Here is a 15025-nt window from a genome sequence, read left to right as displayed (position 1 = left end):
CATAATGAAATTATTTCAATTTTGTTTTAACTACTAACTACTACTAACAGAACTATAAACAAATACTTTACTAGTTTCTGTTTAAATACCAGGATTAAATTTTCACTATTCACTTCGTAAGATAAAATAAAAATAAGTGAAACTGAGAAGCCGATTGATTTAAAAACACAAGGTAAACATAAATATATAACCGGTAAAACAAAATTTTACATAATGTTATAAAACCTTATTCAAAAAGCTGTAAAAAAACCCTCACAATAGCGTTCATTACTATTTGTTTTACTCAATATAATAAAAACAATTAACGAATATCGTTTTTATAAATAGACAGTAGGCAATGAGAGCTCCAATTCAAATTGATATAAAACGAAACCGTACAATTAACTGGGTGGATTGAACCTCCGTAATTTCTCCCATCCGACCCGTGTCAACTGTGCTAGCTTATCTTTTGCGTGTTAATGTCATTAAACCGACTCTACTGGTATTATACAAGGTTCATTACACAACTGAATATATGTTTTCATTTCACTTAGTTTATAGGTATTTACTTTGCAAGTAGTGCATCGTAGTCCAAATAAAACAAGGAATAAGATAATTTGAGTTCCTTAACAGTCACAAAATTATGCTGGCCAACAGTTGAATGTCCCAACATAAGAACAATCCAAGGCAAGTTATAAAGAAAATATTCACTGGCTTGTAAAGTATAAATCAGATTTAAAACAATAAACAATTTTAAACTAAAATCCACGCAAAATATGCCAGAGGCTCGCTTTAAACTAACTTACGCCAAAATAAATTATGTACATCCACCGAGCTGCAACAGTTTCCTCTTCGCTGAGACTTTATATTAAGTTATATTTTGTCCACATTCTAGCGGGACCAAGGAAATTCCTGTTAAATGAATACTAAGATTTTATTAATATTATGATATAATTTTTGATTTTCATTCAACTAACTGGGAATCAAACCAAGTACTAATGGTCAGACCGTAATTAACGTAATATTCTAAAGAATCCAATTGATAAAATTACTTATTTTTCATAGTCGAGGAAAGAAAAATAATTTATCTTCCTCAATATACGCAACTGGACAAAATAATGTTTTACAAACGCTTTATAAAAATCTAAAACTCATAACTAATGAAGACCATATAAAGAATAATTAAGTATTATAATAATTTTAAGTATTGAGCATTTACACAACCTGTTCTTTTATAACTACTGTCTATAAGTTAAATATCGAGGTCAGAGTTTAATATTTTAAATACTGACCCCGTTCTAGGCTTATTCGATATTTAAATTTAAAATCGGGCATGTCGGTGTACGAATGTCGTAACATAAGTCACAATCTTTCAGCCATTATACTAACTGTTAAAATTTTCTTTGAGGTCTACAGAACACTAATGGCAACGGCGTTCGCGAATAATTCGATATTGCAAATTATATTACAATGTTTAGTTATACTTAAACTTTCGATTTTTTTTACTTCGGTCTTGTTAGTTAAGAATAGTTTAAATATTGAATTTCTGTATGCAAACGGAAGTATCAAATGTATCACTTTTAGTATTTATATTTATGTCCATGGGATGGAAATCAATCTAAAATCCAAATTTCTACAATATAATTTATTCTTAATGTACACAATTAAACTGAATAGCATAAGAATAAATAACGTACGCAATTATGATAAAATACATGGGTCAATAATTTCATTGCGGTGTGTTTACCAAAAATAACAAAAAAGCTGTCAATAGTATTGGCTACATGTCCCAAACGATTGGCTTAGCGTGGGAACATGTGGCTGACAGCTCGGTTAACGCTCGGATAGCTCTAGTTTTTCCAGACTGACCGGCTTTGAAACAATAATATGGAAATCATGGTAGGTAGATATAAAAATTTGATTTTGTTTTCTTATGCTTACGCGAAAGTTAGACACTATTTTTCACAAGAGGGCCCCGAACGGGGGAGTCCACGAAGGTGGCAAAGTCTCCGAAACATCAGAAGAAAATTAAAATATAAAAACCACAATAAAATCCGAAAAAAAATATATTTTAATTTTATGCTATGATCCCAACGTACAGGTATCTGTAATAAAGCCAATGTCCGCCATTATTTCCTTGAACTTACAGACGGTGGAAAGCAGCGTTGTTGTACAAACTTTATATTTTTTAGGCTTAACTTTGTTGAACTCCGAAATTTTAAGGTCGAATATATGACATAACCGCTTGCTCCAATTTTCGCAGCGGTTGTTGTCCCTCAAAACTATTTAAATCTTTCAAAACTAATCCCGCTGAGAGTTGCCATGAATGCCTTAGCACATACTTGTTCAACAATAATTCGTAAGTTTGCTACATCAACATTTTGGCAATGTAAAGTTTTTGGAACAATTACACTGCAGCACGTTCCTTCATATGTTACATTAACTTACGTAGTTTTGACATCCGAGTTTCACTTTAATTCAAGTTTTCTCCTGCTAACACCGTCTTTGCTCACGATTATAGTAGATATTTTAATATTAACTCTGGAAATTTACTAAAACGAGATAAAAACCCGGTGATTATCACCGTACTCTATATTATTAATTAGTTTTTTTGATCAATCGTTTCGACGTTTTTATCATGTACACTCAACTATCCTGGAAGAATTACTTAATTATCGTTCATTGCAGACGGCCAGACGCTTCCACTAAACAGAAGACAGAAAGTATTTCCAAACGGCACGTTGATAGTGGAACAGACACAACGCGGCGAGGATGCGGGCACATACACTTGTCAGGCGACGAATAGACAACGACATGCCGCTAGGAGAGATGTGGAAGTGCAGATACTGGGTGAGTCAGTAGTAATAGTAGAAGTAGTGAAGGCATAAGCGCGACTAGAGGATATCCAGTCTTAGCTCAAATTAAATATGCCTGTCCAGTTTCTAGAGTCGCCGTGGCCGAAATCGGCTAGGACATCATCATTATAACGCAGGATAATTTTACTAGGTACCCCTGTCTTCTAATGCCTAAATGCTCTTAAAATTTGTTAACATGGCATTGAGACATAGATGTTAAAACATTATAGAGTATTGTACAGAGCGGCATAGTCTTAAGGTAGATGAAGATCTTTAAATAAAGATATATGGATATGAGTTTAATAGGTTCATTAATTGAAGAGAAAAATTTCTTTCTTGGTAGATATTTTTGGTGTATTTTATAAAGGCAAGTAATAAACAATTCATTTAGATTATTCGCCTTTTTTTTTCCTAAAAAATTCTGAGCTTAAGGCGATACCTCAAGGTCCATTTTCATACATTTTGTTTCACCTTTAATCTGGGTAACTAAACAAGTATTGGCAAGTAAAGAATTTAAATTCACGTCTAGTTAGTGATTAGTTCTCGCAGTTGAAAGAAAAACGTAAAAATAATTAATAATCATGGATATTTCGGCCTTTAAAATTTAATATGACGAAATGGACCTTGAGGTATCGCCTTAAATATATGTGTGTGCAAAATATAAGAAAATCAGGCAAATGATAAAATATTAAAGGCTATATGATTTTAGCACTGCGACTACTTTACTTTAAGCATTGTTTACTTTAGTTAGAATTCCTATTATTGATAAACAAGTTTCATATTCTCGTATTCGGATCGTGTACCCTTTGACTTAACATAATAGAAAGACGATAAATAAATATTCTAGTCACAAACGTTTTGCTTGATTGCAAGTAAGCACTATTTTTGCGTAAAAGAGGTAGAGATTTTATTTTTTGATATACTAAAGTAATATCTAAAAGCGCAATGTATTGCGTTAGTCACATTGTGGAAATTCATAACGTGGGGGTATTTAAAATATATAACATTTAATAATACATAATTTTAAAAATACTTGATATAAATCGTAGTTTTATAATTTGTTAAAAATAAATTTAAATCTAACAGTATTAGCCTCATATAATAAACATATTATGTGACCCGATGACAAAAGTATGTAAATAGTAGTAGGCCGTAACATTGTAAGTGAAATTAGAGCGGATAAAGTTTCTCATTTTCTTTAGAGAGATTTAATGCGCTATAAAATCACGAATTCAAGAGGGGTGGAGTTAGTCATCCGTAATTCATTAAAGTTAGCGCGTTCACCATTACCGCAGCATCTACGAAGCGTTAAACTTCAACTTTCAGCTGGGCTAATAGGGTAATAAAATTAAATTATTGAAAAAATTAATAAAATTCCTTCATAAAGCAACCCTTGGCGATGGGCGTTTTTGAATGTAAATAGGGCAAATTTCATTTAATTAAGTTACCCACCACGTAACAAGAACCTTTGCAAATTAAGTGCCGCTACGTGAAAAAATCTCGCAAAAACTTTTTTAGATCCTTAATAATTTTCTGTGAATCATTTCGTTTGGCCCATCGGGCTGCCCCAATTCGAGTGAGAGCGCTTTTATTTTCATTTTTCTGCGAGATAAATAGCCTTTTTTCTCAGACCACTGATAAGATGGTGGTGACGTGGATTAAAAAAATAATGAAGCTCGTAACAATATTTGCGTAGCCTTATTACTTTTTATGTCGCGTCTTTTTGTGCGGGGTAAACAGGGCTAAATCCTTGTAACATCCATTGTCTTCCGCAATATTTAACTTAACAAAGGAAGTGTATTGTTGCAGCTAAAAGGGAAACAGAATATAATATTTTACGATCACTTTGAAACCTGCAAAACAATACTTTTTTTTTCAGTTCAACCAAAGATCCTACCAATACCAGCATTGACGAACTTACTACGCGAAGGTATGAGGGCTGCGATATCATGTCAGATCTTAGAAGGCGACTTGCCTGTCGCGTTTCGTTGGGAGAAGAACGGGCAGCCTGTGACGTCATCGCCGTATGCTCCGAGCGGCATCATCACCAGGCGAATGGACGAATACAGCGCCTCGCTGGTGATAGAACAAGTGACGTCACTTCACAGCGGCAACTATACGTGTATAGCTTCAAACGTGGCTGGCTCTGAGCGGTTTACCGTACCGCTCACGGTTAATGGTAATGAATTAAACGTTTAATATTTATATGAGAATGTGTTTGTAAGTGTACCTGATGGTAGGCTGTTATCGCGCACCTATTTGTACTTCCAACGCTGTTGTTGAACGCGTTACCAGCTCTGCTAAATAATTGAAATATTTGTGTTTCTAATTTTTATTTGCCTTAAAAGATTAATCGAATTTAATAAATAGTCCAAGTTTAATTTATTTATATCTATTTTATATTCGACGTGTTATTAGTCAATACCATCCACTAAAGATAATATAATTCTATTACAATAGTTCCACCGAGATGGAGACTGGAGCCAAACGACGTGGCAGTGGCGGCGGGACAGGACGTCACGCTGCACTGCCAGGCTGATGGCTACCCCAAGCCCGCCATCACGTGGAAGAAAGCCGTCGGTACGTGCCACATCTCTCGATCTACTATGTTTATACTGTTAACACAGGACCTTTAAAAAGTTAAAATTCATGTCCGCGCTTTCTTCTTTACTAGCTTTTGCCTGCGTTTCGACCCGTGTGAAACAGTTTTTCCGGAATAAAAAGTAGGCTATAGCACTTAGGAGTAATGTATCTTCCTATTAAGGAAGAAATTTTCAATATCAATTTGATAATTCCTGAGATTAGCACGTTCAAATTAACTCTTCAGCTTTATGATATTAGTAAAAATAAGAATTGAAACTGGTAACAAGGCTTTGTTACGTTATCTTCTTGAAATTAGCGTAGAATAGAATTTCTGTACGTCAATTTTAATCGTCATTAACGCGATGGTGCGTCACATGTTGTCAAATGCCTCGTCAAAATAACGTCTGGCGTCGGGAATGAAGGCTACAGTAACTTAATTACTTACGCTGGAGCTGATGGTAAATAATAAATACATAATGTCAAATACAATGTCGTTCAAGCAAAGCTGAGTTGCCTGACAATTGCCAGCATTATGCCGGCTGGTTGAATGTGTACCAAAATATACTGAACGGCCCCTAAACTCAACTAGTCGGAACAAGCTGATTGTTCGCCATGCGTATGATGATCGCTGTCCGGCCGAGTATAAAATATAGCTGATAACCTTCCATCAACTGATTAATATAACTAAGGATTTCTTTTTTATCGTCAGATAAAAGTTATCCATTATATAAATTGTAATCTGACGGAATAAAAAATGAGAGAATTCAACAATCATACAAATCATTTTTATTTTGTCCTGAGAATATATTTTGACTGATGATTAAAAAAAAATTCTTATGTAATAAATATTAATTCAATTATTTGTAGCTCTATACGATCGTATTTTTAATTGCGTCGTTTGAGTGCTGTAAGTTTGGGTTTGTCAAACTACAAGGCTATTTGTGAGAAGGCAATGTCATATTACTTAAATTTATAAATAATTCAAAATCTGGGGCAAAAACGAAAAATTGAATTGAAATAAATTGATTCAAAATCTACTTGACACATCAAGAGAAAGAAAACTTTATCAATATTTTATGAGAATAACATTCGCCAGAGATAACGTTATGGAAATTGAAATAAAGTGACAAAATCTCTTTGTATATTGGACTATCACTTCTCAAGCACTGAATAAAATATGAAACCGATAAATTTATCGAATCTACGTATATTTATTTTGAGTCGATATCTTTCTCCGAGTATATCAACTTGGAATGTAAAATGAACTTAGCATAGTAAGTGGAGCATTAGGGCGACGACATGCGACGTTCCTAAATATCAGCAATCTATACATATAAAAATGAATGCCAATTTCCCTGGTCACGCCATCACGCGTGAGCGGCTGGACCGATTTCACTATTTTTTTGTTGTGTTTGTTACTGTCAGGAGAAAAATCATATGAAAGAAAAAATTAAAAAAATTCCGCGAAAAATTTGAAAATTTAAGAAAACTTAACGAAAATGTTAATTTTATATAACTGTCAATTGTTTGAAATAACTGTCAGCGATTGACAGAATGCGCGCTGCAAATTTATAGTTAAGACGGGACGTCTGTCGGGTCAGCTAGTCTTTAATAAATACGACAACCCTATATTATTATCACCCAAACACTTTTATATTTAGGAAAATTGAAATATCGCTGAATTTCAAAGGAAATGAAACACAAAATCATAAAGTATATCCACAAAAGTTGCCCGTTCAGTTTTAAATTTCCGCCATTTTAGCATCCAAACTTTTCCCCAAACTATCAGTAGAACCCCAAATGTGCACATGTGTTTTAATTTAGTAGACTTTGAATAAGCCGATACCGACCACGATACATGCTCGGATGGAGTTACAAAGTCCTGTCCATTGTTCGCCCAACATTGTTTGCTCCAAGCTAAGAAAGAGGGTGCAGTGCACCGGCAACTTTTGATTCTTATAAACACAACTTATAACGGAGTTTTTCGGATAAATAATAAAGTTGAATCTTGTTAAACCTTGTTATTATATTGGCAAACTTTACGTATCTTTTGTTATAAATGAGCTATTGTTGTCTGCACGTGTGCGAAGTTTAAAATTTTTCTTGGATTCTTAATCTTTCACAATATACATAGAATCGTGTTTAGTGAATAGGTACTTCCTAACTTAATTGGAAATGAAAGCTTTCTTTGTAAATTGTTGGTTTACTTTGTTTAAAGTAAGTTATTCATTCTTAACTAGATAGAAGTCTCGCTTAATATTTTCTAAAATCAAATGGATCCTGTTTTAAATTAGAAATCTAGTAATATACCAGTCTAAATAGCATTTAATTTCATGCCGTAGTTTTTGCGTGATGCATGTTCAAACATAAAGACAGGCCGAAAAATCTCCAAAAACTGTTGTTTTGTCTTTTGTAGCTCTATGAAAGACCCGCAAATTAGTTTTTCTTCAATATGTATAATATACAGACATCAGCCTGTTACAAATTTATTATATGTAAAGATAAAAACTTCTACAAATTGTGTTATATTCGGTACCTAGTGTAATTTTTTATCGCAACAAAAATTCTTTAACATCTGTTTTCCCTTTAATTTATCCTGATATTTTTAAACCAGGCAACACACCGGGGGAGTACAAGGACTTCATGTTCGAAGGCAGTTCTAGAGTGTTAGAGAACGGATCGCTGGTGTTTGAGCGAGTCGCGAAGGACAGCGAGGGACATTACCTCTGCGAAGCACGGAACGACATCGGCGCCGGACTCAGCAAACTCATCTTCTTGAAGGTTAATGGTGAGTGAATCCGATCAGCTTCTTTAAGTAAACAGTAATTGGATTTTCCTTACTTTTATTGTAGTCTGTATGTTTTAGTTTGGGTTATATACCAATGTTGGTGTTTTAAAGCTGTTTATGAAATGACGAACAATAAACTTTTTGTTGTGGACTGTAATGCCCGTCATATTTTAACACTGCTTTATACACCCAAGAAATCATTATTACTTAAAAAAAAATGATAAAACTATTTTAAAAAATCGTACCGTTATGAATGGAACATTTTCGTAAAGAATTTTTCATATCACATTGAAATTCTTTAATATTTTTATACAATGCATAAAAAGAATAGCTGAACTTTTTGTCGAAAGTCTGTGAAGTTGTGGAATGTCTTGATGGGCCGCAGCGATGAGTTTCGTCGCGAAATCCAACCGTTCTCAAATGAAAATTCTTTAGCGTCATTATTGTTTTGTTCCGCTGCTATGGAGCCGTATTTTTCTTTCAAAGTACATATAATGTTTACCGACCTAGGGTTCGTTGTTCCACGAGAACAAATGAAATTTTAATTTTAATTTATCTTAATGACATTGCTTCCTGAAAGTTCATAAATGAGAATACTTGCAGCGTACTTAATATAGGGCTATAGAAACATAATAGATTTTAAAATAGAACGCATATTTTAAAAATATCAACGTACACCACGGAAAAATAAAACACAATTTCAAACCTTGGGTACACCTTTATCGAAATTTTTCAACTCAGGTCACGAAGGCGTCGGAAAAGTTCCTTAACTTACGCTTTATCACTGCCGTCGCATTTTATTTAATTCTATAGAATTGTGCGACACTCAAGATAACTCGCTCAAATTGCTGAACCGACGGTGTTCTATTGTACCAACGTGAAATTAAAGGAAGTCCATTTTCCTCCCCACTTCTGTGTACCAGGGCTAGGCGTCTACACTTTTTGAAGTTAATTTAAGTCATTACGCGCTCGGGCATTCTATCGGGAAGTTTTATGAAAACCAAGACGACCGTAACTTTTTCAATTAATACTTAGCAATATTTTACACCATACAGATCGTTAACCTGAACATCGTTTCGTTATGGTTCGTGTTGTCAACAGATAACCATCTATTGTAATATTTATACGTAATTGATTAATATACTATGTTTACTAAAAGTCAGTATTTGAAAACGTTGTTAACATACTTCTGTTCCTTCATTCGACACTCATTAAATACGCCGCACGATCAAATTCTTACTTAAAAACGAACATGTCAAAGACAAAACCAGCAGCTAATAAGTGAAGGGTCGTTAACCGAACCGTGAAGAAGCCAAAGACATAACAAAAGGCCGATGTATTTGTAGTTTATTCGATTGTCGGCGAACTAGCGCGCGAGTGGAGCGCGTCTAAGCAGAAAACTGAATGACCGAACGTCCCAATACGTCTTCTTATTGGAAAACGAGACAGTTCGTAGGGAATAAGACCGCGTGCACGTGTTGTGTTCAAAGATATTGGCTTTTGTTACGAAGCAAATATCGTGAAATAAACTACCGGTCCGATGAAGTTTACACACCCTTATTTATGATACTTATAATCAGACCTTTTTGTTTTGAAATCGGGCCGCGCCCGTGTTTAGAGAAACTGATTTATACGGATAGTGAACGTTAGATACGTAAATAACCATAAAAAAATCTCCTGCAATATGTAATGGGGTGTGCCATTGTATGCTCCCTTAGACGGTCACGTCTGTATACGGTTTGTAAACAATTCCGCGGCTAACCGTTATCGTATTTTCCGCTTGTTTATATCGGTTTGACACAAGGTTCGCCAAGATTTACACGCGGCTGAAGTTTGTAGACGTTCGCTTAGACCTGGTAAACTTGCTAAAGTTTACGCGTATTTAGCTATGGAAAAACGAGACGAATTTTTTGCCCTCAATAGCAATTTAATATTTTGGATGGGTAATAGTTTTATATATAAAAGTTTGATAAACTAAATATTGTAACAGGTAATATCCTGTACACATTTGTAAAAAATATAACCTTTTACGAATATAGGTATCATACTGGCAAAACGGAAAACATGTCTGCCTTCACAATTATTTAGCAAAAGATCTATAATAAGACAAAATAAACATTGATTATTTCCCCTATTCTTTATACTCTACTAGCACCGGCAAGGTTTCCAATGAAGAGCAAGACAGTGCAAGTAACAGCAGGAGAAGCGGCGCACCTGCAGTGCGCGGCGTCGGGTGACGCGCCGCTCGAGGTCAGCTGGCGCAGTCCGCACCACCACACCATCGCGCACCATTTGGATCAGAGGTGATGAATACACGCCCACACAAGCCTTTTATCTCTATAGTGGGTAGAATAGTATTGCAACATAGTAGAATAGTAGTAGCAATTACACCCACACCCAATGTTGAAGATACTTTCTTTTTTTCTTTTAAAATGGCTCTATCGGTAATTTGATCTAGTTCGAGCGGTTAGATGTTAAAATATTTATATTTATATCTTTCGACCCTAATGAACTAAAAAATATTATGAAGATAGATCTTTGATCTATTGATTTGATCTCAAGATAGAATCTTAAGGTAATAGAGTCGATTTTCTATTTATTTGACAAAAAGAATACAATCGAAATGACATAATTATAATTAGAGATATCAATTACCATATCAATTTCACTCAAAAATTTCAAAATCGTATCATCATAGCGATTACAAATTTCAAACAAGATCAAGAATGTTTTTCTTTCGTTCGCAAAATAAAACTAAATTTTCACTTACATTTGATCGCTAGATACACGATCCGTGAACAAGTTCTAGACGATGGACTGGTGTCGGAGCTGAGCATCCTGCAGACGTACAGGCAGGACACGGGCGCGCTCACCTGCAGGGCGTCCAACGCGTACGGGCAGGACGAGATGCTCATACACCTCGTTGTGCAGGAGGTGAGTTTTTGTAGCGTAGAAGATGCTAACGTGATATACACCAGGAATATAATAGCAAAGCCAGGCACCATTTCTTAAATGTTTTGTTTGTAACCACGCTTAGTTATTCTTGACAAGTAGAAAAATATCTTTCATCTTTTTATGCTAATTCAGTCTGTTCCGTCAGTTAGTAGACTGCTAATTTGAAAGAAATTAATTGTACAAACCACTAGTTCACTATTACAGTCTTATGGTAATTTTTACTTAATATGTCGCAAAAATTTGATCAAATATTTTCATGTTGGTATACATTTTAAAAGACAATAATGGTTCCCCCTTTATTTATCTTCCGTGGCCATTATAATATTTCATTAAAAAAAAATAGATTATGTGATATATATCAATTTGTACGTCAAACATAACATAGAACCTTGTAATATTGAGCAAATGAAATGTTCTGTACAGTTATTATATTTTTTTAAATTTCCGCAGGTTCCCGAGATGCCTAAAAACATAAGAATAATAGATCAACAATCTCGATCCATACAAATATCTTGGACACAACCTTACGCCGGCAACAGTCCCATCATCAATTACATTGTGCAGTACAAAGAAGCTCCAGGTATTATGTCTTCTTTTAGCATCATGACGCGTTAGAGCAAAAGTTACAACCAAACTTTACTTTGCAAATCCATTCAACAACTGCAACATTTCTTTCTAAAGTTTTAAGAACGTGTACTATCTGGCTTTTGGATTTACTATCTTTGTCTCTCGGGTTCTTTTAAAAGTTTGTTGAAGTTTACGAAAGGTGTTTTTTTAGAGCCGTGGCCGACGACTCCGCAAAAAGTGATAGTGCCGGGCAGCGTGACGTCAGCAAATGTACAGAATCTACAACCAGCCACGTCGTATCATCTAAGAATCATCGCCGAGAACAGACTGGGGCAGAGCGAGCCGAGCCAGCTTATACAAGTCACTACCACTGAAGAAGGTATAATACATTTATAATATTAAATCAGTCTACAATCAATTTGATAAAAGTATCTGAGAATTGAAAAATCAACTCGAAACAAATTTTAAATTCTCATAATTTATATATAACACGGACACGACACAGAAACCACACTGATGATAAGTAGAGAAGGTTCCATATGGAGTGTTGACTGAAGAGAGTCAATGCTTCCCTTGATAGATTTATAACGGCCAAACCCAATAACTGTTGGAATAAAATCAATCCTATGACTTTATCTTTGCAGTGCCAAGCGGTCCTCCAGTAGACGTGCGAGTGGAAGCCAAAAGTTCGACGGAGCTGATCGTGAGCTGGGAGCCGCCGCAGCGAGACTTGTGGAACGGCAACATACTAGGATACTACGTGGGATTTCAAGAGGTGAGCCTTGTTCACTTTTGTTAAAATTTCTTGAATTAAGTAGTGACTTCTTTAGGTTATTCTTTGAAGAATCCAAAATATATAAGAGAATTTCTCAGACAATAATTGAAATCTTTAATTAATTATTCTTTAGGTCTCTTTTGTGATTATTTACAGATTTTAACAGAAATAAAGATTTTTTTATATAGAAGAACACGATAATGCAGTTTACCTGATGATAACTGATCACCACCACCCATAAACATCAAGAATTATAATAAATTTCTAACACTTCGTAAACAGCTAAACAGCAACAGCACAGTGTTGAGCGCAAGCGGTCCTGGCGGTGCGTCCTACACTGTGAGGACGGTGGAGGGCGCCGGCACGGCCCGCGCCAGGACCACGCTCTCCGGGCTGCAGAAACACGCCACGTACGCGGTGGTCGTGCAGGCGTACAACAGCAGGGGCGCGGGGCCAGCCTCGCCACCCACTACCGCCACTACTATGGAAGATGGTGAGTAGAACTAGATTTAGGATGTTATGAATGGCAATGGCAGTCATGTAAGTACCCAAGGTCTGACAGCTGCCTTCCCCAGTACCGGATTTCGTTTGCCTACGTGTGTTAAAGAGCGCTGTACCGCTGGAGAGAACTACCCTTACCAGACTCCAGAAACAAACTTCATACTCTGTGGTCCGGCAGTCGCATCGTAATAGTGGCATAAGTCCAGACTCGCCACCCACTACCGCTACTAATATTAAAAATCGTAGGTTACAAGAAGGTTTGGGGCGAAATTAATAAAGCGATTAAAGTAGTTTTAAATTACCTTTAAGTATGTTTTTTGTTGATATCTAATATGAAAGAAATAGTTTGACTTAATAAATATCTTTGAAGTCAAATTGTTTATATATTTTCTTTGATTATTGTTTTAATCAAATATGTATAATTTTGACATAACAAAAAGCTTTTTTGTGTTATATTTTCAACCAATGATTACTATGAGTTGAATATGTTAATGAGTTAATGTTATTGTTTATTTTATGTTCCATGTTAATTTCCAGTGCCGAGTCTACCGCCAGGAGCACTTCAATGCACAGCACTTAGTTCTCAGTCTGTGCGTGTCTCGTGGGAGCCGCCGCCGATGCGCGGGCGCAATGGCGTGTTACAAGGATATAGAGTCACATACGCACCCGTCACGGATTGGTATGGTACGGAAAGTGATATAAATTTAAATTCATTACCTATAGCAATATATTATTATGATTTCTTTTATCAATTTTTACATCTTCTGTTACATTCATATTTAAAGTAAATAATTTCAAGGTTAGAAAAAATTATTTTTCATTATTAAATTTCATTGTTTTTATTCATTAATACCCTTGCTGACATCTCAGCCCACGTGTATAGTACCTATCGATAAACCCAGCTATCCCGCTCATAACTCCCACACCTCCATTTCGACATTCATGTAATGGAAGTATGAATATATATTAAGACGTGTTGATGGTTTCAGGTTCTTTATTAGATTGCACTCATAACTAATTACTACAATACGTTACATAGCTTATATACTAAGTACACACACTACATTCATAATCAATCGTGTTCACATACTTACTATCAATTTCTTCCCCATCCAGGCAACGAAGAAGCGGTAACAAAACAAATATCTGGTCTGCACACGACGTTGTCTGGACTGCGGCGGTACACCAACTACTCGGTGACGGTGTGCGCCTTCACCGCGGCGGGGGACGGCGTCCGCGCCGCGCCCGTCTACTGCCATACTGAGGAGGACGGTAAAGTTATACAGGGTGATATTAATATAGCCTTAATAAATGAAATCACTTATTTTAAATTATATATACAGGCTGATGTTAATATTGCCTTAATATTGAAATCATTTATTTTCAATTATATTTACAAGCTGATGTTACTATTGACTAAATTAAGTAACGTATTTATTTTCTTGGCAATAATACTTTATAATAAATTAATCAAATTGTATACTTATGTAAAGGCTAAAAGTTTCAGTTTGAAAGAAAATAAATATTAATAAAAGTAATTTTGATTTTACACGCCATAATGTTAGTACTACTAAGAGTATTCCTCGCAGCGAATCACAAAAAAACACATTCATGTACATAATATTATATTCGTACTAAACTTCAAAATAATCAAAACTCAAAGTAAAACTGGGATATTTGGTATTCATGGATAATTTTGTTAGCAAAGACAAAAAGACTAGTATATGGTTTCATTTATTAACGCAATGTCAAATTAAATGGATGACGTTCTACATTATTTGTATTTTTGTACCTTTTTTTAGGACATGCGCGCACGGAAGAGTGTGATATTTGACACAATTAAAGTTCATATAGAGGAGGTTTGAAAAATAAAAGCCTAGTAATCGCCCAGTAGTCGAAATTCGACCGTCGAATTTAATATATTTGTAACACATAAATTGGCCTAGTGGCCTAAGGTGGTGGACTAAGGCCTAATCCCTCTCAGTAGTAGAAATACAGGGACAGTATATAATACAGGGTTGA

At 35.2% G+C, this 15025-nt stretch overlaps 1 protein-coding gene across 1 annotated transcript in view; it reads left to right on the top strand.

Moving 5' to 3' along the window:
* The window catches only part of LOC115444737 (Down syndrome cell adhesion molecule-like protein Dscam2), a 185369-nt gene that overhangs the window by 157526 nt on the left and 12818 nt on the right, over positions 1-15025 (top strand). Inside the window, exons 13-24 of the mRNA XM_037439416.1 lie at positions 2668-2829; positions 4714-5013; positions 5295-5414; positions 8032-8205; positions 10358-10508; positions 10989-11139; positions 11611-11740; positions 11939-12106; positions 12372-12502; positions 12785-12995; positions 13541-13687; positions 14120-14280. Coding sequence (XP_037295313.1) covers positions 2668-2829; positions 4714-5013; positions 5295-5414; positions 8032-8205; positions 10358-10508; positions 10989-11139; positions 11611-11740; positions 11939-12106; positions 12372-12502; positions 12785-12995; positions 13541-13687; positions 14120-14280 — 2006 coding nt within the window. The remainder of the gene's footprint in view (positions 1-2667; positions 2830-4713; positions 5014-5294; positions 5415-8031; positions 8206-10357; positions 10509-10988; positions 11140-11610; positions 11741-11938; positions 12107-12371; positions 12503-12784; positions 12996-13540; positions 13688-14119; positions 14281-15025) is intronic.

This window comes from Manduca sexta, chromosome 16 (assembly GCF_014839805.1).
Source record: "Manduca sexta isolate Smith_Timp_Sample1 chromosome 16, JHU_Msex_v1.0, whole genome shotgun sequence".
NCBI lineage: Eukaryota > Metazoa > Arthropoda > Insecta > Lepidoptera > Sphingidae > Manduca > Manduca sexta.
The sequence above is the reverse complement of the archived record's forward strand: the minus strand, read 5'-3'. Positions and strand labels throughout refer to the sequence as shown.